At 36.1% G+C, this 27,447-nt stretch overlaps 1 protein-coding gene across 5 annotated transcripts in view; it reads left to right on the top strand.

Annotated features, from left to right (window-relative positions):
- The window catches only part of LOC141404937 (putative sodium-coupled neutral amino acid transporter 11), a 228,548-nt gene that overhangs the window by 134,551 nt on the left and 66,550 nt on the right, over positions 1 to 27,447 (top strand). For 4 of the 5 annotated variants that reach the window (XM_073988783.1, XM_073988785.1, XM_073988782.1 and 1 more), the window contains exon 4: positions 10,555 to 10,959. In XM_073988783.1, coding sequence (XP_073844884.1) covers positions 10,555 to 10,959 — 405 coding nt within the window. Of the gene's footprint in view, positions 1 to 9,711; positions 9,885 to 10,554; positions 10,960 to 27,447 lie in introns of those variants that run through there. The other variant, XM_073988780.1, reaches the window with a different exon arrangement.

A 27,447-nucleotide genomic window follows, 5' to 3' on the forward strand; every position in this document is an offset into this window, starting at 1 on the left:
AGTATGTAATGAATCTATCCTCCGCAGAACTATTGACAGCCTTTTGTTAAGGTTTCCAAATATTGACGGGTATTCTTCTGAGTTTATTTGATTTTAATTAGATTTCTTCACATACAGTATTTATGCACTCTCGGTATAAGGCATAGGCGACAATTAATGATGACTCTGAAAGCAATCCATGCACAAACCCAAGTTTGGTGGTAGAGAAGAACCGGTATTTTTTTTTTATTGCCTTACAATGCTCAATGGAACATTACAATTGCTTTTGAATGTTTGTTGTAGGGATTGTATGTACGGATGTGTGTATGGTGCCAATTCTAATAGGAAGAAATGTAAAAAAGTGAACTCTCAATTTAAATGAGACCATCAGAAATCAAAATTACCGCTTTTTGCGAAATGGCACCAGAACAAATAGGGAAAAAACTTTGACGTTGATGAAATAACAAACGCACGCACGTTCATAAATATTTCGTCGATCACAGAACAGAAAGTATGTTTGTCGCACAATATAATCTGCAAATTTTAATGAACAATAATACAAAATCAATTTGAGCGAATCACATTGATTAAAGCTTACCAATTTCCGATCATGGAAATAGTAATCGTGATCAGTTGATATAAATGACAGTATGAAACTGATATATAATAGGAAATACCAGCAAAGGCTAAGAATTTTTCTAGTGATTTTTTTTTTTTTTTTTTGAGACTGTGAACTGTTCTGTACGGCAATAAAACGACGAAATGACCGAGAAATTTCGTTTTTGCTTCCATAAAGCATCCTATCGGCTGTTAATAGATCTTAGGAGCAAAAGCAATGACCAATAAATATGTTGTGACTACCAACTAGCTGATAAATAGCTTAGTATAAATAAAGAACTGCACATACAGATGGCGTCAGAGTAGTTCAGTATGAGAATGCAGCCGTTGGATGCACATTTGAAATGCTGTAAAGATTTTAGATAAAAAAACGAGATACATTTTTGGGATGTCAAATAAGTAATGGCAAGCACCACTCTACAAGGGCTAAGCATATCTTCAATGAAACATTTATTGTAAACGTTTAAAATTGTATACTGAACAAATCCTTACGCTCGATTTTGTTCAATGCCGGCTCGAAGTAAAATAATTCCGAGCAGATTTGCTGGCTTATTTAGCTTACCTGAGAAAAAAAATTCCAGTTGATACAACAGTCGCTAGGTTTACAATTTCTGGCCGAGTGGAGCCAGATTCGTTGCGGAGCGAATATCAAGTTGTCACGGCAACGATCCACAACACGTTGGTGAGACCGGTGGAACTCAGCTACACTTTCCTGAGAGGCGAAGCTGCCTACTAGAATGACATATGGTCCATGACATATGATAGGTTAAATGTCTACATAGCTTACCTAATGCAGTTCCTCGTATATATTCTGAGAAATATGAAAATATCCGCCACTAAATCCCATGCCACACTGTTCACCACGGCTGAGATGAGGTTTCCACTGAACATATTGGTCGATGTACTGATTCCGAGCACTAACTACCCCAAAATATTGGGTGTAACGTTCGATAGCATATTTAAGGTATTCGCGCAAGCCACAGGTATTTGCGATAAGATCAGAAGTAGGAACAAGACCTCAAATCACTGGCCGGCAGGACTTAGGGTGCAGACAAAGAAACCGTGTTGACCACTTACAAAGCAATAGGTCAGTGGTAAGATATGCGGCGCCAGTGTGGTAGGCAAATATTAGCGCAACGCAGAGGAAGAATATTCAAACCTGTCAGAATGCCATCTTCATGACGAGATGAAGGTTTTACCGGTGCGTCAGCACATGTGGATGTTGTCGATGCAGTACCTACTTGGGTGCTATCGGCGTGAGCATCTTTGCATGTCAGGAGAGATCTTCATGATCTAGAGAGAGAGGTCCAAACGTATAAACGAGAACCTATAGACCAACGAAACTATCAGGCAGGTTTGGATAGCGTTTACACATGTGGATGTTGTCGATCCAGTACCTGCTTGGGCGTTATCGTGAACATCCTTGTGACGATTCAAGGGATAGGCTTCCCTACCTAGGCATGTCAGGAGAGATCTTCATGATCTAGAGAGAGAGGACCAAAGGTATAAACGAGAATTTCTAGACCAACGTGCCTATCAGGTAGGTTTGGATAGCGTTTACACATGTGGATGTTGTCGATGCAGTGCCTATGTGGGTGTTATCGCCGTGAGCATTCTTGTCACGATTTATTGGACAGGCTTCCCCATCAAGGCATGTTAGGAGAGATCTTCATGATCTAGAGAGAGCGGTCTAAAGGTAAAAAGAGAACCTCTGACCAACGTGCCGATCAGGCAAATTTGGAAAGCCTCTCACCTGTCTCTTTGCAACAACAACTAAAAATTCATATAAATGGGTAGGCGGTGGCGTCAAAGGAATGATCGAAGTTAGCAATGGTACCCAAAGCATGAAATTCGAAAATTAAATGTATCGAAAGCAACAAGACCTTCACCGCAAAAATACCACGCAGTATTGTCCTGATGATGAAAATACGTTATTTATACCATACACTACTATGTGGGGAGGGTATTATAAGATGGTTTGGGCAAAAATTATGTAACACATAGAAATAATGCACGATGGGGCCAATGGCAGGTTTTTGAGGCAAAAAGTCATTTTTTCAAGTCAGCGATTGAAATCAAATAACAACGGAATTATGTTCTTAACACTTTCAAACCTACAAAACCAAAAAATTACAATCTGGCAACGACCCACGGCGACATGCCAAGCTGTCAAATATGTCATAATTATGATTCCGTTTATTTCTGACATTCAGTCGTAATTAAACAATTTAAGTATTTTGGCGCCAAAAACAGATTTTTTAAAAATGGAAAATACGGGTAATGGTATGTAAATTAAGATTATTATTAAAAGTGTAAATGTAATATTAGATGTGGTCAATAATTTGTTGTGTCAGTAAGTGATGGTTTTTGATGTAGTCTGTGGTATCGTCCATGTGTTCTTTGGAGTAGAACTTTCGGCTTCAGGGTGCTTTCTCTTAAAAATATGTATCTGGTGAAAGGTGACAATGTCGGCTAACAGATTTTGAAAACAATTTTTGCGTATACTTGCGAATAAAAAAATTATCAACTTACAGATTTCGTAAAACTTAAAAATTTGGATATTTTTTATTTTTGGTTGGAAAATCAGCGAAAACCTAAACACCTTATATAATAGATTTCTGCAAAATTTAATCGAGGTGTCAAAGACAACTTCATGACGGAAGTTGAAAAGCAAATTTGTAATATTTGTGCACGCCTGAACCAAAAATGGATAAAAAATTTGAGGTCAAAAAGTCGTGTATTACAATTAGAAAGCTTATGGTTAGCTAGCGACACAGTATTTACGCTAGAACAACGTAATGATAAAAAGAAGAGAGGGCGCCCTTGTGTGGATTATAGTGAAGGAAGAAAACTTGCTTCGGAAGTCTGCTATGAACACGGCAACAATACGAAACCCTTGATTCATGCCGCCTCTGTTTCAGCCAATTTGTCAAAAGAAAAATATTTATACTATGTTCTCAAGGAAGTTCGGTATCAACCAACTAAATTGAGAAAACAATTAAATTTATGAACGATATATCCAAATCTGAACCGATTTCAATATGATGTCTCAATAATGTTTTCTACCAAATTCCGTCACACACTTTAAATTTCATCACAATTGATTGCTGCACGAAATAATTAAAATCAGGTGAAAATATATGTGGGAGCTATATGCAAATCTGAACCGATTTCAATATAATTTAGCAAACATATTTTTAGACCAAATCCTGTCACACGTTTCAAATTTCTTCGAAATTGGACAGAAATTGCGTGTTTGTTGCACGAAATACCTCAAATCGGGCGAAAATATATAAGGGAGCTATATCCAAATTTGAACCGATTTCAAAATAATTTGGCAAACTTATTTCCAGTCCGAATTCCGCCACATATTCCAAATATCATCATAATTGGACAGAATTTTCGTGTTTGGTCCATCAATTAATCGAAATCGGACGAACATATATATGAGAGCTATATCTATATATGAACAGATATCAACCAAATTTGGCAGATTAGCTTCTAGGCCGATTATAAACATCTGCACGAAATTTTGAAGGTCTAGCTTGCCCCTGTGATTTTTTGCCTCAAAAGCTTATTATCGGCCCCATCGTGTAATGGTCGAAGACATATACTTATGTATTCAAAAATGAATGTCTCGACGAGCTGAGTCGATCTGGCTATGTGTGTCCGTCCGTCTGTTCATCTAATCTTTGTAATAACGCTACAGGTTGAAATTTTGGATTGGATCGTCACCAAATGTTGAGTGTTGATGGGGTCTGGGAGGGGAAGAAGGGCTCGGAATTGACAAAAAACTTATTTGGAGAAAAAGTCAACGTTTTATTCCAAAGCGAATGTCTCCTCATCTATAGGGTGTATGCTAAAAGCAAAACTTGATAACACCGTCCGACAATTTTCAAAAGATTGCGTTACACATTTCGTTTTCTCATCCTGTTGACCTTTTAAAGGACATTCAAATTTCAAAGGACAAGATGTTTCAAAAAATATTTTTAATATTTGTACTCATCCCACGATGCTGGTGTTGGTGTTATATTAAAGAGGAAACTATTGACTTTATATCATAATTTTCATTTACTGCTTTCAAGGATAACAAGGACATCAAAAAAGACCTTGAAAAATTAAATACAAAAACATCCTTTGAAAACATTCTGCAATTCTTTCCAACAAATATATATCTTAATATCTTTATGTAGTGCAACACTTCCCGAAATTTCAATATCCTAGCTTTGTAAGTTATGTTTTAATAAATATTTACATGAAATTCTTCAAAGAAAACAAAACATTTTATTCTATATCATTGTGCTACACGAACAAAATTAAAAACAAAAATTACGAACAAACCATATTCAGACACCGCAGCATAATAAAAGACCAAAAATAAGAAGACACGTGTCCCGCCGTTTTTCCCCCTTCACTTCCACTTTCGCGGTTATGGTTCCCAAAGGTTTGAGGCCTTGTTGTCAAAAGGGATCATTTTGCCAGGCTCATATTTTTTAAACCCCTAAGAATTTTAATTTGCCCTCGGAGACAAAGTTGTAACTCTTGTCTTAAAGAACTAATTCTGAAGACATAAAATCCACCATTTTTTAGTATTTAATTTTTCAAGGACATTTTTGATGTCCTTGTTATCCTTGAATGCAACAAATTAATTTATGAAATGAAGCCAACATTCTCCTCTTTAATATGACAGTACAAGTATTTAAAATATTTTTTAGAAAAATGTTGTCCTTTGATATTTGAATGTCCATTAAAAGGTCAATAGGATGAGAAAATGATAGTTTCAGACGTATGTATATAGGCCGGTTCAGGTGTAATTTTGACTGTCGGACGGTGTAATGAAAGAATAAAATATCACCTTTTCAACGATGTAACGTAGGTTAGCGTAGGTTGGAAAATTCAACGTTTTATTTATATCGGAATATCTCCGATTCTAGTAGGGATATGCCAAAAGGAAAGCCTGTCGATGGAAGAAGAAAAGATCACCACCAAATGCCAGAGATATCGCAATATTCGTTAATACATCCGATTTTTCCATTTTTTGTAATCGCGCCACAGGTTGCAATTTTGATCTGTATCCAGAGAGGAAAAAGCCTATTGAATTTGGTGACGGTCGGATAATATTCAGGGGTAGGAATGGCAAAAAAACATTTGTGTAGAAGAATTAAGGTTTTATTCTTATGCGAATATTTCCACTTCTAGGTGAGGTATTCAAGGAAAGACAGTCGGTAATACATCTCATTTTCAATTTTTATATTTGAATTGTAATGCCGAATATCGCAGCTTTGCACTGACGTATCCAAGGGTCGGCCCTGACTTTTTTATTATTTTGGTTCACTTAGCCCTAAGTTGTTTGATATAAACGTCAGGGTTGTTGATAAATTTAGTACCGCCTTAAAATATGTTTACCAGTGAAAAGCTTATGCACAGGGTAGTGGTGTAGGATATCACATAGTCGGATCCGTTCCGACTATAGGCTTCGCTCACTTGTTTATATCTGACATGAAACAAGACATAAGTTTGGCTGTAGGCATTTAAGATTTTTATCGTAGTTCAGCTGAAGTAAAGATGAAAAAATATATATGGTAAAGACTAAACTTGCTTTACAATTTCATTTGGAAAAATTAAAAAAAATTGCGAAAACATCTACGATTTTTGGTATAGAGGTTAAGGAAAAATTCTGGTTTCAAATCTGTTCGCGTTCACAAAATTGGCCGTTGCGCGCAAAAGTTATAGCGGTTTTTATTCTCTTATGAAACCTTGAAGTGGGTAAAAGCCGCGCAGTGAGCATACGATTTTGAGGCGCATCATCTGTCATTGGCGCCGATCAAATATACGTCAATATACACCTATTTCAAATAGATTCTTCAAGAACCGCAGATTTGCCTCCACATTCTTTTTTGCGTTAAAGATCCCTATTACTCGCGTATCTCTGTAATTTATGACACGCGTTTTCGCAAATATTATAATCGCATATAAAGAATTCGTCGGTATAGGTCCACGTTTCGATATAGCCCCCATAGAACGGTACCTCCGGATTTTCGTAATACTGAAGATTGTGACGTCAATATCCCACCGAAATGGCTGAAATTCGTTATTTCGTCTTCCAAGATTTATAAAATATACCAGAAGAGTATTATCAGTTTAAGTCCACGTCTTCCTATATCCCCATAGAAGCTTACTTCTTGATTTTCGGTATTTTTTAAGTTTTAGCCACATTCTTTGGTATTTAGTCTTCTTTGAGTCTAAAAACTTTCCGTCAGAAATTTGTCGGTATAGATCGACGTTTTGAAATAGCCCCCATAGAATGGTGCCTCACATTGTTTTACCGAAATTGCTGAAATTTAGTATTAAGTCTTCTTCATACACGAAAGGAAACTAATTATTCCATTTTACTTCAATACAACTTGTGGTGGAGGGTATAACAAGTTCGGCCCGGCCGACCTTAACGCCGTTCTTACTTGTCTTCATGGATGCCAGCAGAGCTTCCACAAAAATTAATTTTAATGGTCAACATTATGGGATCCCTCCTAAAACACTTCATTTTAAAGAATTTTAGTTATACTATATTGTTAACAGTTCGCGAACTCTGAATGGGTTAAACTCGGATTCATCGATTGTAAAACATTTTTGGTTTTTACAATATGTACGAGGGCTGTACGATAACTATCTGGCCTAGCAATGAAAACGCGAATATTTACCATCAAAAGCGGTTTTTTCGATTTCTTATGTAGTCTCCAGCATGATTTATACACTTTTTCGTGCACTTTTTCCACTATGATTGAGACACCTCCAAAACATTGTTTTTGAACGCTTTTACAGCATCTTCAGGCGACAAAAATCGTTGACCCCGCTTTTTTTCTTAATGTGGTGGAATCAAATGAAGTCATTGGATCCCCAGTCAGGGTTGTACGGCGGATGACCCATCAATCACGGTATATAAGTCGGCGATATCGCATTATCCGTTCACCCACGGCATATTTCTTTTCTGGCACAACGGTAGATTTTGGGCGACCCTGGCGACCTTCGTATTTTGGCGAGGGCCGGTCACGATTGAATTTATTAAACCAGTTTTTCATAGTCATATAGGATGGTCCTTTATCGACGTACAAAGATTTATTGTGATCGATGCATTCTTGTCGTGTTGAATTTTTTGAAAAAATTCTTGGTCGAAAGTGTTTACGAGTAAATTCCATTTTTTAGCAAAGTGATTTTTTCAATAACTCAAATGGCACCTGGCAACACGCGGTGTTGCCTAGGCCAGATAGTTTTCGTTCAGCCCTCGTACTTCATGCATACTGAATACAGTGTATGCAGGTATATTCAGGCTGTTTACGTAGGTGAATGGATACCTACGTATGTAAACACCCTGTTGCATTGAAGGAATGCATTCGAATCAGTTGTTTTTGGTTCAATCAATTTTGTAAATATTTACTTACATACACAAGTATGTTGGATATGTGTACATTAGGGTGGCCCATAAAACGACAACAGTTTTTTAATGCCCTAACCCCCAATTAATTTCCATTTGATTCAAAAACCTTATTTATGGCCTATTTTATGGCGATCGTGCCACCGCAGCGATATCTGTTTCGTGGTAATTTGTATGTGGCCAATGGTGAATTTTCACGAAAATTCTCTAAAAGCCGCATTTATGGAACAATCGATGGAAAACAACTTCACCAGCTCATTATTGCGGCTGAAAGACGATTTCTTCAAAATGGCTTCATGATCAGTGAACGATAACCCGTGCCCACAGTGTCACGACAGCGGCTAAAAATGGTTAAAACCATGTACCTCGGAGTACAAATGTATGGATGGCAGTCGATAGAAAACATTGAAATTATAATGTTTTTGAATTTTGATATTAATACGTCTTGTCTATATGAAGGTTCAAATCCGAAAATTGTTGGCAATGATCATTGGATACCCCCTTTCTATAAAAAACTATTTTTGAAGGAAAGATATCTTATTTAAAGACAACATTTTAATGTACTCATTAATTTCACAAAAATATATGAAGACTGAACACCACATTTCAGTCATTCCGGGTGGATAATGTGTCAAAAATCTTCAAAATACCGAAAATCGGGCGGTACCGTTCCATGGGGGTTATATCAAAACATGGACCAATACCAACAATTCTCTGTGGAAATATTTCGCAGCTCTGGCGAAGACTAAATACCAAATTTCAGCTATTTCAGTTGTATAATGTGGCCAAAACCTTCAAAATACCGAAAATCGGGCATTTCAATTCTATGTGGTCTATATCAAAAAGTGGACCTATGCCCATAATTTTTACCAGAAAAATTGTTTGTTGACTGGGAAAAATTCAGCCAATTTTATCTAGAAACTTAGCTAAACTCTTCAAAATATCGAAAATCGGGAGGTACCGTTATAAGGAGTCTATACGAAAAGGTAGATTTATGTCCATAATTTATATTGGGAAAACCCTGCTTCTAAAAATTTAGCCAATTTGGTCCATACATTTAGCTAAAATATTAAAATTATCGAAAAGTAGGAAGTACCATTTTACCAAAACGTGGATCGGTCTGCCCAATTTTTTACCCTGGACATTGTCAGCCGTTTATATAAACCCCCCAACCGATCTTATTTTTACAAGTATTTTCCAATCGACAAAAAACTTACCAGTTCATTGTTGTAGATAAAAAACGAATCCTAAAACAAACTGTGAAAATCGGATCGGATTCTACTATTAGCAACAATATAGAGCCCAAATTACTTATAATTGGGCTTTTATGCATATTGGAACAATATCAAAATCTGGGCCGATTTTCATAAATTTTTGTAGAATTCTTTTTTTTAATCACAACAATGAGGTGACAAAGAGAATTTTCATGAAAGAAAGATCGCTCAGGTGGCAATTTGTTTGTCGTTTTTTGGGCCACCCTAGTGTAAATTTATGTCTGTTGCTATGTATTGTCAATATCAAGTCATGGCCTACTACTCGTTCGTTCAGCACCCAACATCAAAGCAAATAGTTTTGTTTTTTTCTTTGCTTACTTTTTTAATTAACCCCCAGTTTTTGTAAACATTTTTATTCTTCTCACACGAACTGTCAAATTTTGTATATCGATTTACTCGCTTTAGCGCAAATGTAGAGCGCTGATTTTTAAATGAGGAATCCTTAAAGATATATGGAACGAGTATACGAAAAATTAGATGTGTATGTCATCTGGGGTCTGAGCTATGAAGGCCTAAATTATTACGAATATAGACGAACGAACAAAAATAAGTTACAAAAACAGGGGGTAAACCCCCAATTGAAAGTAAGTGGAATGTACAAACCGCCTACATAATAGTGAATAATTAAGTGTTCTTTAACACCTTTGGCAATGGTGGGCACGACCTTAAGTTTGTTGCTTTAGAGAGCAATGGCGAGTAGTCGCATTTGTAAGGGATGTTGTTGCATGGCGTTGTAGCATAATTTGTGATTTTAGGGTGAAATATTAATGAACCGCTTTTTCTGAAAATGGTCGGTGAACTGTAAATAGGGTTTAGTTTATTGGTAAGTAAACTAAAAGTTGTAAATGAGATGATTTAATTATATACCTCTTAAAGCCTTAAAATGGCTAAAAGGAAACATTGTTTCTAAGGAAACCATTACAAAAACAAACTTGTTTAGCTACCACTCTATTATATAATTGGCTTGAAAGCATCATTATATATTGGTTATTTCGTTCCACGAATCCTCCCACATTTTAAATACCAAAAACCATAAACTACACTTTATTGCGGTGTACCAAACGATTACTTTTCAAAAATTTTTGACTTACGGCATATATTTCGCTAATGGTTATGATTTTCGTTTTTTAAAAAGCATAGCTGCATGACCGACTTCTTTTGTACATGTAGCTGCTCGTATTTTAATCTACTCATCTGCAAGTAATATGGTCTGTATGAACATTTTAAATTTTTTCTTTCTACTTTTTATCCTAGAATGACCATCATGGTGGTAATAATGCACAACAGTACTACAGTCAACAGGACCCCACTTTACAGAGCTCCATAAATCAACAGCAACAACAACAAAATTCATACACTAACGATGGCATAAGTGAAGCTGCTGCAAATGGTGGTGGTGTCGGTGGCGGTGGACGTGGTGGTGTTGGTGGTGGGAGAGGCAGTGCCATAGGAAACATTGGTCTAGGTGCCATAATAGGCGATGGGTCATTGGGTGAAACGTTGTCGTCATTGCCGCAGGCATCCTTTAACTACATCAACTCAATTGTAGGCAGTGGCGTTATTGGCATTCCATATGCGTTTCATCGAGCCGGTTTTGGCCTTGGACTTTTGCTGCTCATACTTGTTGCCTACATTACAGACTATTCACTTATATTAATGGTAAGTATGAGGATAATGCTTTTGGCAGTTTCCTTGTTTCATCCTTTTTGATTGCCTTACGTAATATCCTTGCTACAGCTATTAGGATGTTGTTCGTGTTTGTTTTTTAAATTTGCTTGTTCAACAGACAGTAATGGGATCGATTTTAATACAGGCTTTAAACTAATATAAGAAGTCTTCGTAACTACTTGGTGTTGGAGTTTAATATTTTGTTTTTTTTTTGTTTTTTTTTTTTTTTTGTAAAACAATACAAAATGTTTTGATTTTACCATCTCCACTATAGCTAAGACATGGATGCAAAAGTAATGTATATCGATGTAGAGCATGCACAAATATCAGAAAGAATGTAGTCGAAATAAAAAATGTAAAATAAATGTAGGTTATGTTAGATGAGTTTTGGTTGAGATGAAGCGAAACAAAAATCGCCACATGTCGATATGGAATCTGTACACTTCAGCCAGGAGGAGCTTATATTGTACGACGTAATTTCTCTTTGAATCTGGGGTAGGTTTAGCGGGCCCAGGGTCGTCACAAGGATTTATTAGCCCGATCATGAATGTGAACTTCCGTGAGTTTTGTCTTTCTGCCTTTGCAACTTAAAGTGAAACATCTTACGGGGTGTTGATATTCATGATTGGGCTATATTTGTTATACGGCATTAGGGAGTGGAAAGCCACACATCTGATTTTTATTTAAAACGTTGTAGACTATCTTTTATTTAATAATAAAAAATTACACTTTATACAACACTGTTTTGAGTATTATTACACTGTGTGTAATTTTTTGAGTCATGTTTTATTAACCATATTCTGACTCCACAGTGTGATAAAAGATCAAAAAAGAGAAAACACGTGTCTCGTCTTTTTTCCCTATCTCATCAACTTTCCCGGTTATAGGCCTCCAAAAGTTTGAGGCTTTGATGCAAAAAGGGGTCATTTTGTCAAGACTATATCTTCTAAGCCGTTAGGAATTTTGAATTTATCTCAGAGGCAAAGTTGTAGCTCATGTCTTAAAGAACCAAAATTCTGAACACATATAATCCATCAAACTTCATCATGCAATGTCAAAATCGCCAAGGTCAAATTTCTTTTAACAATTTTTCTCGGGTTTTGAAGCAAACAACCAACTACAAAAATGTACCTCAGATCTCCATAAACATCTTTCCAGAACATACGAACTCTGTATAGACGGTTCTTAAAGGTCAAAATTACAAAGCAATTTGGATTTTTATCAACACCGAAAATTCTATGCAGTCAAATTTTATACTACCAGCGCACAATGGTCCCAAATCCAAATTTTCTGGCCAAAACTATTTCAACGTCCATTTTGTATTGAAATTAATTATTATTTATAATAAATGTGCACAAACAGCAATTCTTACGTTTTAACGACCAAAATGACCAAAAACTGCCAAAATTTGTTGAACAGGGTGGCCCCGTTGTGTGGGGTCTAAACCAAAACATTGACCTACATATGTTAATAATTTTTGGTACGAAGGATTCATATTTTCCAAGAGGTCAAAATACCAAATTTCAGCCGAATCGGTCATAAAGTGTCGCTAAAATCCACAAATATCTAAAATCGGACAGTAATTTTATGTGGGGGCTACGAGAAAAAATTTACCTATTTTCAAAAAAATTATACATACTTGTTTTCTACACTCTGAACCCTCAAATATGAATTTTAAGGGAACTCGGTTGATAGATGTGCGTATTACCGTACGTGCGTATTACTGTACTACAGTCACAACAGGTATTTACAAAAAATTCTCCCATCTTAAAATAGAAAAATCTACTTTATTTTAACTGTGGCAAATTTGAGCACGATTTTACTTCTGAATTTATTAGTACAGACCCCCTGCTATCTTCCAAATTTGATTTGGAGGTGGACAAATTTGGACATTTTTTTAAAAGTTTAAATATATTTAAAAAATATTTGTAAAAAATTATTTTCAATATATATAAAAACATTGATTTTATTACGCTAATTTTGCAAATTTCATCGTTCATTTTGTAAATATTATGAAAGTACTCATTAACAGCTTCCCGATTCATAATAACTTTGGTCTCAATTCTGTATATTTATGCAGCGACGCAATACAACAAAAATTGTATATTTTACAGCACAAAGTCTGTTTTATTTTTACATAAAAAAAGTGTCAACTTTGGTACTGCGCCAATCAACGAATACTAACGTTATTTGCAAAAACTAATTATTTTCAGATGACTTGATGCGTTTTTTATTATTCTGTGCAAAAAAAAAAAAAAAAAATTAAAATTTCGAAACTTCAAAATTAGGGTTTTGGCCAAAAATTTCCTGATTGAAACCTATGTGCAGCGGGGTCATATCGAAACGTAGACTTAGACCGATAATTCTTTGAAGAAAATAATATCAACTTAGAATTGTTTGCAAATCAAGAATATATACATTAGGGTTATGACTTTTTTTCTCAACAACCATTTCCTGTAGCGTGAATGAATGACCTTTAACTATTTTTGACTGTAATAACTTTTATTCCATTTAAATATTGAAAAAGATCCCGCACAAACCACTTTTAATTAATATGATACATGAAATAAAAATATATATGATATAAAATAATATATGTTTGTTTTGTTTATTGTTGAAGATTCAATCTCATTTTCGATTGCTTGAGTGGAGTATTCCCCCATTGGCTCAACTTCATTTATTACCCTCTATTACAGAGAGTAATGTTTTTCAAAACGAACTGATAGTGTTGCAAAATTTTACTGATCGCTACCAATATCATGATTTCATCCCAATAACAACCTCACAGGCAACTGTGTTGGTGTTCTTTTCAACTCACAGAATTCGAAGAATTCTTAGTTGATACGTGCTGACATGTTGCAAAATATTTTGATTTTGGTGTTTCTTTGGAAAAGCCGAAAAGTGAGTGTGATTCTCATTCATATGAGAATACTAGACACTTAAAGAGTTCGGTTTTTCGCTAAAAAGGCATCATTTCAAAAACTGAGAAGCCAATTGATTATTCCCTTCGCTGGGATAAAATCATGATATTGGTAGCGATCAGTAAAATTTTGCAACACTGTCAGTTCGTTTTGAAAAACATTACTCTCTGTAATAGAGGGTAATAAATGAAGTTGAGCCAATGGGGGAATACTCCACTCAAGCAATCGAAAATTATTTTTTTGTTTTGTAAGCCAGGACGTTTTTCTCGAATTTGTACATTTAATTGATCCAAAAGGTTGCAATAGTACTCTGAATTTATTGTTTTACCCTTTTGTAGATAGTCAATCAATAAAATACCTTTGAAGTCCCAAAAAACCGTTGCCATAACCTTACCAGACGATTGAATTGTTTTTGTCCTTCTTTGGGGCACTTCCTCCAGCTTCAGTCCATTGTTTGGATTGTTCTTTTGTCTCTGGAGTATAGTGATGGATCCATGTCTCATCAACAGTTATGAAACGACGCTTAAAATCCATTTTATTTCGCTTAAAACGATCCAAACAAGCTTGAGAAATGTTCATTCTTATGCGTTTTGATCGACTGTTAACAAATGCGGCACCCATCTTACAGAAAGCTTTTTCATCTGTAGTTCTTCATGCAAAATTAAATGGACTCGATCATTTGAGATGCCCATGATATTAGCAATTTCACGCACTTTTATTCGTTGATCATTTTTTGGACGTCCACTACGTGGTTCATCTTGAATGCTTGTACGACCACGTTTAAATTCAGCAACCCAATTTTTTACTGTTGCATATGAAGGAGCACTTTCACCTAACACATTCACCATATCATTATGAATTTCTTGTCCCGATAAACCTTTTTTATGTAAATATTTAATGACAGCAATGGCACGTATTTCTAATTTTTCCATTGTAAAAAAATTGCGGATGCGTTTTCTTTGAACACCTGTTTCTATATGAAGGAGTTGCCAGATCGAAACAAAATTTAACATGTGTTCATAACAGAGATGGAAGTTTCCAAAACACTTAACTTTTTTCTGTTTATACCGCGCTTTTTGTGCTAGGCTAAGAAGTTTCCGAACTGCCCTCGTACTCGAACCTGATCTATATCTGGTAAATATATAAGAATGTGTAAAGTATGGACAAAATCGGACATTTTTGAACTTTTTTGGGGGAGGTACCTGAAGGAGTGGACCGATATGGCTTATCTTCGAACTTAAACTAAGTTTGCGGTGTCATAGGGGTTTTTTGTACCTTTAAGGCTGTTTGGAAGTATGGACTTGCCCCTGATGACACTTGTACCGTCTTATGGGGGTCAGTGAATACAAGTTGCTACAACAAAAATCAAAGCGATTCGAGAGCAGGTCCTAAACTGAACTTTTCCGAAATTTTGTGTGGGAGGAGTTGACCGATTGGTAGGAATTTCACGATATGCAAAGTATGGACCAAATCTGTTACTCCCTTTTAGAGTTATCGTGCGCACAAATTTTCCGAACTTTTGTGGGGGAGGAACCGGAAGGAGTGGACCGATATAACCCATCTTCGAACTTAAACTAAGTTTGGACAAAATATTACGAAAGCTAAATTTTGGACCGAATCGGTTGATCCGTTCGAGAGTTATCGTGCGCTCCAATCAGCCAGGAAGACAGACGGACATTGCTAAATTAACTCCAAATTGCCTGAAACACATTTCCAAACATATTTGGGGTCTAAAACCATTATTTCGATGAGGCACATTTTGCCCGTATGAACGTGTATATAGCCTCGTTAGCATAAATGCTGAGGGTATAAAAAAGGTTATGCCCGCTTAAACTTGAAAATCTTAGAAACCCCGTTTTTTACTACATTTACCGTTATAAAACAAACAAAAAATGAACCAAAGGAACCAACGGTATAATTTTTTGCATCAGAACGCTTGAATATTTTTCTAGTCATCTTTTGTATCGACATTTGCAGAAAAATTTGCACTGTCTCAAGGCCAAAACTGCTTGAAGGAGCGTTCCAATGCTTTTGCGATGTACTAGAGAGTTCTTAATTATTGCCTTGGCTTCAATTTTCATCTAAGTGTTGAAAATCTCAATGGTTTAGCTGTTATCTGCCAAAATATCCAAAAAAACGTTGACAAGAAACTTCAAGTCAAAATCGACAGGCTCGATGTCATTGTAGACATATGGTCTAGTGGATTTTTTCGCTCAGTACAATCCCGGGAATCAGAAACGCGACGGGTCCGTTAAGGTTTTTTTTCTTCCATACTAATCGTCCCTGCCAAATACACACATATCTTCCTATACACATCCCTGAAGGGATACCGAGACTTCTCTCATATCAATATCAAACGTCGATTCATATTAGATCAAATATGGCACCTACTTTTTAACGCTGAGTCCGAACGACGTGTCGTACTACACCACTTATAGAAAAGTTTTACATGGTTGAAATACTCAGGAAATGTCGCATTCTTTACACTGAGGTGTTGTTTTGCCACCGCACTATAGTTAATTTGTCCTGTTTTTGAGGCAAAAATTAATAACAGCGGAATTAAAGGATTTTTTAACTTTTTAAATTATTTACGTGTAAAAGTGAGATAAAACAAAGATTTCTACAGATAAATTCGGATATAACGAACAACGGTTATAAGCAACTACGTATATAACGAACAAAGCTATTTCTTCCAATGTCATTTTCATTAGTTTTCTTATACACAACAAACTGTTAAAAACGATCACAAACTGTTCAAACGAATTGTTATTACAATTTTGTATATTTTTTGAACACCTTATTAAGAAGAGTTTCGTACTCCTTTATACCGTATCAATGATTATTATGCCGCACCGTTTATAGAAAACCACGGATATAAAGAACAATTTGTCGCCATTACTTATTTTACTTGCAATGAAATTGTAAGCAACAATATTTTTTTATATTCATTATTTATTTCCTCAAACCAAACTTACACAATTTTAAGACTTTTTTTGAGAAGTAACCTTATAAAATCTGATAAATATCAAAAAAACGCGCAAAATCGCGTTTTGAAACCTAGTAATACCAATGCAGAAGACTTTCAGTAATATGTTCTAGGTGGCAAAATCACGGCCAAAGGCGGCCAATTTAGTATAAGTCTATATGAAGTGAGTTTAAGAAAAATTAAATATTTATTTCTGAGTTTTTGTGTTTTTTGGTCGCTACCCAAAATGTTTAAGCTATGTTATATATTAAATAAATTCCTGCCGCAATTGCCAATATATTCCATTTTACATATGTTTATATTTGGTGTATTTTTCCGCGGTTTTAAATACATTGAAATATGCCTTATAATATATATTTTTTATGTTTTCTTCGAAATTCCCACTTTGACGACAATTTAAACCGCGATAACGGCGCTATTTTGAAAAATATCATTCATATTAATACATTTTGACATGTTCTTTTTTCAATGCCAACTAAAAAATTATTATTATTAAAAGTTGCAAGATCTACTTTTTGCCTCAAAAACTGGGCAAATTACCTATAGTGCACCGTTGGAAAGTATAATGTTTTTGCCATGCCTGAAATAAAACAGCGGATCTTATGAGTGCAAGGCGGACGTGTTTACTATGCACCAATGTGGTCAACAACATTAAAAAAGTTGAATGTTTGTGTTTCTAACGATTGCGATTTTTCTCCATCAGTTCTTGTTTCTTGAGATATAACTCAAAATCGTTTTTTACGACAACAACATCTCCGTACTATATTTTCTAGGTAAAAATCGTAATAAAGGATTTAGAGCTATATTTCAAAAGCAACATCTGATGGAAAAAAACTAATTTTTATTAAACAATAGTTGTTTTAACCAATGCATTGGTTGCAATGTTATGGATTCCAATAAATATATATTTATTCTTCAGAAATTTCCGAATCCCATATAGAAATTAGAAATCGAGGTTACTCTTTAAATAATATGCCTAGTGACCTTTTTTAAAAATATTTTTTACTGCGGATACTGAGAATGTATTTTCCAAGATATTTGCCAATAATTGCACGTTATTCTGCATAATACAATACATTTCACAATATTTTCTGTATTTACATTTATAACAATGCTGCCTTTTAAACTTCTTAGAAATCTTGTTTCCGCCAGAATCCTTTTAGATAAATTGCATTTTAATATTATTCTTTGACTTTGAGATTTTTTTTCGCTGTTCGTCATAAACCAGTCTTTTCGTTACGTGTTCCTTGAACATCAAATAAAACATACAACATTTAGTTCGTGCTTTACCTAACAAATCTACCCCATTTACAAAGGGGCATGCAAACCGTACAATCTCTCCTTGAGACAAATAAGCCACTTTGTAATATTAGTAAGTATGTAAGATAGAAGTGTATACTATATATCAGGGCTACCTACTCCTTTCGCATATTCATGTTCCATATCACGTCTCTCTGGGTATGCGAAGACGTCCACAAAACAACGATTTTGAAAAACAATATTTTTTGCAATTTCCTTTAAACAACAGAGCACTAAACTTTAATTTTGCTAAAATGTCAAAACCATACATTTTCCATATGCTGAAACGCAGCGTCAGACCGACAACGGCAACAACAAGAAGAAGAAGGAGGAGAAACACAGCAATACATATGAACGATGGCGACAACGAGAAAAAAACGACAAATTGTTGAATGTTTCCCTCAATGTGTATATCAGGGATGGTATGTAAGAAGATTTTTTAAAGTTTGCGACAATCTTTGATATTACAGCGTTGCGTATTTCTATGTACATATAATAGGGTTATGACTTTTTTACAACCTCATATCCCTGTAGGATATTGTGATGAGTTTTTACCTAAGATTACATAAAATCTTAATTATAAAGTGAAAAAGCTTTTAAAGTTTTTATTTTTCAGAACTTTTCACAATTTTTTAAGTCACTGTAAGCAGATATTTAACTGACAAGGTATAGGGGCACACGACATAACCAAAATGACATAATCGTTTGTTTCTCACTTACTTTATCATCGTATTATAACATAATTTTATGTTATAATAATAATTGTTCCACAAACATCCCAGATGGGACAAGGGAGACTTCTCTCATATCAATGAGTGCACCCCGATTCACATTAGCTCAATGACATGGGACCTAATGTTTATCGCCGAGTCCGAACGGCGTGTCTTAAGACACCACTTGTAGAGAAGTTTTACATGGCTGAAATACTCAGGAAATGTCGCCAACATTTCTGAGGGGTATTTTGCCACCGTTAAAAATTGTTGATGTTGCCTGGCCGGGGAATTGAACCCACGACCTTCAGCGTGCAAGGCGGGTGTATATACCATTGCACCACGGTGGCACCCAAAAATTTTATGTTATATATAACTTTATTTAATATCATAAAAATTTAAAGTGGTTTGTGCGCGACCTTTTTTAATATTTAAATGGAATAAAAGTTATTTTATATCATTAATAGGCAAAAGGTCATTCATTCGTGCAACAGGAAATAATTTTTTGAAATTGTTTTTATTTCATAGCATTTAAAAAAAATGAAAAAATCAAAGTGGTTTGTGTGAAATCTTTTTTTACAACAAAATAGAATGAATGTTATTTTAGGTAGTAAATAATTTTTGAGAAAAAATGTCAAAAAGTAAAAACCCTAATGTATAATGTTTATGTATACGAGTGTTGAACTATTGAGGACCTATTAACCATTGATTGTTAACAATTTGTAGGCAAATCCTTTTCGATGGGCTATTTTGCAAATTTCAAATTTCCTATACAATTCCATTAAAAAAATTAAAAAAAATTGTGGCAAGCACATCCGCGATTTCTGGTACAAGGGTTACGAAAAAAATTGTGGTTTCAAATCTGTTCGCGTTCATAAAATTGGATGCTGCGATCAAATGTTATCAGAGGTTTATCCCCTTATGAAGAACAAATATTTAAAAAATTTTGAATTTGTACTCCTATTACTAGGAAGCTGTACGGTGCACACTCTTGAGATATGCATCAATCGACGTGGAATCATGAGATCTACAATCGTAAAAATTATTCATGTCATTATCTGGTTACTTACTTACTTAGGTGGCCTATTACAGAACATTTGTTCCATAGACCGAACAAAGAAAAGATCTCCAATTCTCTCTGTTTAGTGCTCCGCTTTTTGGAATATCGCGCCTTGTCATCTCTGCATCCACTTTTTTGCGCCATCTATTCTTTGGCCTGTCAATTCTGCGTGCACCGCCATTTGGCTCGAATTTATAGCAGGTTCATCATCGCTCATTCTTATTATATGGCGTAGCCAACGCAATCGCTGCATCTAGATACGTTTAACTACATCGCTGTCGTTGTATAGCAGATACATCTCGTGGTTCATACGACGTCGATATACACCGTCAACGCATATCGGTCCGTAGATCTTTCGAAGAATTTTTCTTTCAAACACGCCAAGCACTGCCTTATCTGCTTGCGCAAGTACCGAGGCTTCGGAACAATACATCAGAACGGGTAGTATCAGTGTTTTGTAAAGCGTTATTTTTGTTTGACGAGTTGTGCTTTGTTTTTAAAGTGCTTACTTAAGCCAAAGTAGCATCTGTTGGCCAATACAAATCTTCTTTTTATTTCACAACTGATGTCGTTTGTTGTGTTTACGGCGGTGCCGAGGTATACGAAGTCTTTTACTACCCCAAAATTAAAGGAACTAACTTTAACATTTGGTCCGATCTCAATGGACTCATTGTGCGTCGACACCATCAACTGGTCTTGTCGCCGTTTACCGCCAGACCCACCTTAGCAGATTCTCCTTCGACCTTCAAAAAGGTATCGGTTACTTCTTTTACTGATCGTCCCATGGTGTATATATCATCAGCATAAGCAAGTAATATGTGGCTATTAGTGTAGATTGTTCCACTTCTTTTGACGTTTGCCTCTCCTATAACCTTTTCTAGCAGGATGTTGAAAAGATCACGCGAAAGGCTGTCTCCTGTCTCCTTGCCTGAAACCTCTTTTGTTACAAAACTCTTCGGAGAGGTTCTTTCCTATTTTAACTGAAGATCTTGTGTCAGTTGAACTCATTTTACAAAGCCGAATAAGCTTTGCGGGGATACCAAATTCAGACATGGCTTGGAATACTTTGAACGTAGCGGGCTTTCGAAGACTGCTTTATAATCGACAAAAAGGTGGTAGGTGTTGATCGCACCTCTTGGGTCTTCTCCAGGATTTGCCGCAGAGTAAATATCTGGTCATGCCAGGTCTAAAGCCGCATTGGTATGGTCCAATTATTTCGTTGACCATGGGCTTTAGTCGTTCGCACAATATCCCTGACACTATCTTGTAGGCGATAGGGAGAGGACTTATGCCCCTATAGTTGGAACATAAAGTCTTATCTCCTTTCTTATGGACGGTACACAGGATGCTCAGGTTCCAATCGTCGGGTACGCGTTCTTCCTGCCAGATGGAGCTAACTAGCTGATGCATACACCTTATCAGCGTGTCGCCTCAGGTTATAAACAGCTCGGCTGGTAGACCATCAGCTCCTGCTGCCTTATTATTCCTCAGCCGGTTTATTGCTGTCTTTACCTCATCTTGGCCGGGTGGTATACATTCAATACCATATTCTGGGATTGGATCTGTGGTATCTTCGCCGACTTCTCTACTATTGGATACCAACAGTTTGGAAAAATGGTCTTTCCGTATCCTTAGCACACTATCTGTATCAGTTACCAGATTACCTTGCTGGTCTCTACAGGAGGATGTGCCAGTTCCAAGGCCATTAGTTTGATGTTTCACTCTTTGGTAGAATTTTCGTCATTTGTCTCCTGTACATCTCGATATGTTCACACTCCCGCTTTTCCATCTCTCTCTTTTCCACGGAAAATAAGTTTCTCCTCTCTCCCCAGACCTCTCTCGTGCGCTACGCGTACTACTGATTGTAGAGCAGGGACGAGGTTCTTTGCTTAGATCGTATAGTGAGGGTGCCCACTGAGTTGTTTTTGCATTTGCTTCTCTCTCTCACGTACAGTGTAAATGAGTGAAAACAAACAAAAACATAATGTGGTTGTTGCTTTTTTCACTCATACGTTCATACATGTCTTCGCTTTGGTTGTATTTCGGTGGTCGTCGCTGTTGTAGAGTGAGCAAATATGCCGCATTTTTCTCTTCGGCAGCAGCAAGACACTCCTGATCATAACATGGATTCCTTGGTATAGGTCTCTGGTATTCCAGTACTGATTTTTCGGCTGTTTGCATGATATGTTATCGGGACGAGGAGTGCTTTGATTAAGCAGTTGAGCCAGTTGAATGGAATATGCTGTGGGTATCTGTTGTGATTGCAGCTTAGCTATGTCCAACTTTCGTGTTGATTCTGTTCGCACTTTGTTTTCTACGTTTAATCTATTACGTACCTTTGCTGCAACAAGGTAGTGGTCCGAGTCTATGTTTGCACCTCGGAACAATCGTACATCCAACACGCTTGATGCATCTCTTCCATATATCACAACGTGATCAATTTGATTTCTTGTTCTTTGATCTGGCGACAGCCAGGTGCCCTTATGAATATCTGGATGCTTAAATCTGGTACTGCTAACTACCATGTTTCTTGTAGCTGCCAAGTCTATCAGCCTCATAACATTGTCAGACGTTTCACTGTGGAGGCTGAATTTCCCGACTGTTGGGCCAATTTTGGCATTAAAATCGCCTAGTATAATTTTAATGTCATGGGCAAATATTACAATCGCGTATAAAGGATTCTCTTTATGTATACATTTTCAAAGAAAATCGCGGTTCAATGCGCGAAATTGTCAAAATATATTTTAGTGGATGGATTCGAACGCGGAAGGACTCATTAGATCCGGCGCGTAAAAACAACTAAAATCAAGCGGTGTTCAAAGTTACCTGTGTTACAGTTGAAATTTTTTAAAGCAAAAATAGTTTTTTTAAGACAATTTAAGCACCAAATTTTTGAATTTGGACCCCTATTACTAGGAAGCTGTACGGTGCACACTCATGAGATATACATCAATCGACGTAGAATCACGAAATCTACAATCGTATAAATCATTATCTGGTTGCGCCCTCTAATGCAGTGTATATATCGAAAACTCTTACATTAGAACCATGTTACCCAAGGGGTATTATTTAATTCTTTCTTTGAATAGAGGTTTGAATGTAGCGTGGTTTGGCTGGAAATCAAGAAAGAGCACAAAAAATTGTTTACTTCATCACATTTTTACCCATTTTTTGTATTACCCCCAACACAGCTTCCACGAAAATTATTTTTTATGGTCCATGCTATGAGATCGTGGCTAAAATAGAAGAATATTTTGAAAAACAAAATAGTAGTCGTTATCCCAAATAAAAAAACGCCAACCCTCCTAATTGTGAGACCGGACATCGTCGAAATGTTGTTCATTGCTGTAGTATGCAATACCAACAAATTAGTTATGTGTTTTTTCGTTGAGAATCGACGAACGCATAGCAGTGGGAAAGATTTGGTTTTGTTTGCAAGTGAAGTTGCTCGAGTTTAGGTAGTGCCAAAGAAATTCTCGATCAGAGTGTTTCTTTGCACACGTATCTATTTGATCGGTCAATTGACACTTGTGTATAAAAAGTTTCTTGTTGAAAAACAAGAAAGAAGGGAACTGATGAAGATGGCGAGATCTGAAACTATAGTCTTCCCTGCCTTACCCCTTGGTAAACATCGCCAATTTTTTCCCACTAATAAATTAAAGTTGTTTTAATAAAATATTAAATCAACGACTATGGGATTAAGCCTGACTATTTTGAAAAACTAAATATATTCATATTTCATAAAATATATTTACAGTACGCGATTGCAAAACTATTTGGAATATTACCATAGTTTCATTAAAGGGTATTATTAAATTTGTCATTCCGTTTGTAACACATCGAAATTTTCGTTGGAGACCCTATAAAGTGTATATCTCTCATTTACTCAAAGAGTGACACATCTCAACAAATCTAGTTTCGAGAAAAACACGTTTTAAGTTGGCGATTGAAATTTGACTCCCCAGTTAGCTAGATATAAGTGCTAAATTTCTCTGCAAGATCAAGCATGATTTGAAGTGTTTGAGTGCTTCATAAATAAAAAAAAACATTTTTTGAATTATGCCAATCTTGTAGTAAATGAGCTGTAAATCCATGTGTTTTAGATATATCAACATGGAAATTTGACACAAGATAAAATAGATGTCTTAGAAAAAATAGAAATTGCTAACTCGGAAAAAGCATTTTTTGAGTTATGCCACTCTTTGAGTAAATGAGCGATATATTCTTGATCAAGATACAGCTCGCAATGTTTAAGATTGGGCTTTATAACTCGGTATAGTAGTTTCTATTACTTCTAGGATGTTTGGTATTGAAAAAAGGCTAAATCGGTCCACATTTTGATATAGCTCTCATAGAACGGTAACTCCAGATTTTAGGTGTTTTGGTTCTAGCCTTATTATCCCACTAAAATGGCTGACATTTGGTACTTAGACTTCTTTGCGGGTATGCACGTTTTCACCCGAAATTTGTCAATATAGGTCCACGTCTTCATATAGCCCCCATGGAATGGAAACTCCCGCTTTTCGGTATTTTAAGCCTCAATATCCCATCGAAATGACAGAAATTTAGTATTTAGTTTTAGCTGGGGGTATTCAACTTTCCATCTGAAGTTTGTCGTTATAGGTCAACGTCTTCATATAGCCCCCATAGAACGGTACCTCCCGATTTTCGGTATTTTGAAGGTTGTGACTTGAATATGTCACTGAAATGGCTGAAATTCAGTATTTAGTCTTCATTGTTGGTACAAAACTTTCCACCTGAAATTTGTTGTTATAGGTCAACGTCTTCATATAGTCCCCATAGTGCGGAACCTCCCAATTTTCGCTATTTTGAAGTTTGTGGGGGATATTAACCCCCGAAATCGCTGAAATTTGGTATTTAGTCTTTCCATCTGAAATTTTTCGGAATAGCTTCACGTTTTCATATAGTTCCCTTAGAAACGAACCTTCCGATTTTCGGTATTTTTAAGGTTGTGGCCTCAATATCCCCCCTGAAATGGTTGAAAGTTTGTATTTGGTCTTCGTTGGGAATATAAAACTTTCCACCTGAAATTTTTCGGTATATGTCTACCTATTTATACGGTCCCCATACCTTCCGGTCTTCGGTATTTTGAAGATTGTGGCCTAAATATCCCCCTGAAATCACGGAAAGTTGGTATTTACTCCTCGTCGGGGTTATTAAACTTTTCACTTGAAATTTGTCGGTATAGGTCAACGTCTTCATATAGCCCCTACAGAGCGGTATCTCCCGGTTTTTAGGTATTATTAGCATTTAGTCTTCGTTGGAGGTATAAAACTGTCCACCTGAAATTTGTAGGAATAGATAGTGGGTGCCACCGTGGTGCAATGGTATGCACACCCGCCTTGCATGCAGAAGGTCTTGGGTTCGATTCTCCGGCTAGGCAACATCAAATTTTCAACGGTGGCAAAATATCCCTCAGTAATGTTGGCAACATTTCCTGAGTATTTCAGCTATGTAAAACTTCTCTACAAGTGGTGTCTTAGGACACGCCGTTCGGACTCGGTGATTAACTGTAGGTCCCATATCATTGAGCTAATATGAATCGGGGTGCACTCATTCATATGAGAGAAGTCTCCCTTGTCCCACCTGGGATGTTTGTGGAACAATTATTATAGGTAGTCCCAATTGAACGGTACCTATCGATACTTTCAACCTGAAATTTGTCTGTAAAGGTCAACATCTTCATATAGTCCCCTTAGAACGGTACCTCCCGATTTTTGATATTTTGAATGTTGTGTCCTCAATATATCACAAAAATTGCTGAAATTTAGTATTTAGTCCTGGTTATGGTTATTAAACTTTTCACTTGAAATTTGTCGGTATAGGTCAACGTCTTCATATAGCCTCCACAGTGCGGTACCTCCCGATTTTCGGTATTATTAGTATTTAGTCTACGTTGGTGGTATAAAACTTTCTACCTGAAATTTTTACGAATAGATAGTCCCCATTGAATGGTACCTTCCAAATTTCGGTATCTTGATGGTTGTGGCCTCAATATCCTACCGAAATGACAAAATTTGGTATTTAGTCTTCGTGGAAAGTTATATACCCCCAAACTTTCCACCTGAAATTTGCCGGAATAGATCCACGTCTTTTCATAGTCCCCATAGAACGGTACCTTCCGATTTTAAGTATTTTGTAGGTTGTGGACTCAATATCACACCGAAATGGCTGAACTGTGGTATTAAGTCTTCGTTTCGGTTATGCAACCTTCCACCTGAAATTTCACGTTCACATCTTCTCATAGGCCCAATAGAATGAAACACCCAATATCGGTATTTTAAAGTATTAAGCCTCTATATATCACCGAAATTACTGAAATTTGGTATTTAGTCTTCGTTGGGGTATACAACATTCCACATGAAATTTGCCTGTATATGTTCACGTTTTCATATAGCCTATGGGGGTACCTCGCGATTTTCGGCATTTTCATGTTTTAGCCTCAGTATCCCCTCGAAAAGGCTGAAATTGGCATTTGGTCTTCGTTGGGGGAATACCACTTTTTACCTGAAATTTGTATGTACACTACACCCCGGTTAAATACCTCTCATAAAATTCCAAAAAATTGAGGCAGTTATGCGGGAAAGGCAGTTACGAAAATCCCGCATAGCTACCTCATGTGGGTAATTACCAAAATATCATCTATACCTTACAAAAAATCACAAAAATTTATAGCAGAATAGTTCATTTCAAGTCTAAAAATATACATATAAGTTATATTAGCCGTGTTCCTTTACTTACCTGAGGTTACCATTTTTACCATTTGTTACCATTTTTAACCTGCAAAGCGTTCCTTAACCCCGAAAAGTGGCAAAACTGGAAGCAATTTTTAAGAGAGTGAGAGTGGATAGAGAACAAAAATGGCTTTCTCTTCTACCACAGGCTACCAGCAAAATTTCTGCAGGTAAAAAATGGCAGAACTGATTTTTCGACTTTTGTTTGACGATTATTTCACAATGAAAAAGAAAATGGACGAAAAACAGAAGAAAAAGTCGAACGCTGACAAAACTAAATTAAAAACTGTGAAATAAAAGACGAAAATTGACTTTTTTATGTTTCTTTTTGACATTGCTACCAGATCTACCATTTTTCCGTTCCTTTACTTTTCTGGTAAAAATGTTCATGAGAGATCAATTTTGAACAATTTTGACACTTTTCTCTTTTACCACCCTTACCATTGAAAAAGTAAAAGAGCAAAGCTATTATTTAATCAATAAGAATTTAAGTCATTAGTGAGCGTAACACAAAAACAACACACTGGACATCTTCGTCTCAATTCGAAATTGGTTATCTCAGATATCAACTACTGCGGGTAATAAACCGATAAAAATATTATTAAATGTTCCTTTTGGGGAAAATATTTGAAGGGCAAATATCCGAATTGGGTACTTAAAGGAAAGTAGATAACCGGGACAGTTTGAACTCATTTATGTGAACAAATTTTGGGGTTTTAATTTGTGAGGCAATTAAACGGGAAGTGCA

The sequence above is a fragment of the Musca autumnalis genome, unplaced genomic scaffold (genome assembly GCF_047663935.1).
Source record: "Musca autumnalis isolate F117 unplaced genomic scaffold, ASM4766393v1 scaffold_5, whole genome shotgun sequence".
NCBI classification, from domain to species: Eukaryota; Metazoa; Arthropoda; class Insecta; order Diptera; family Muscidae; genus Musca; species Musca autumnalis.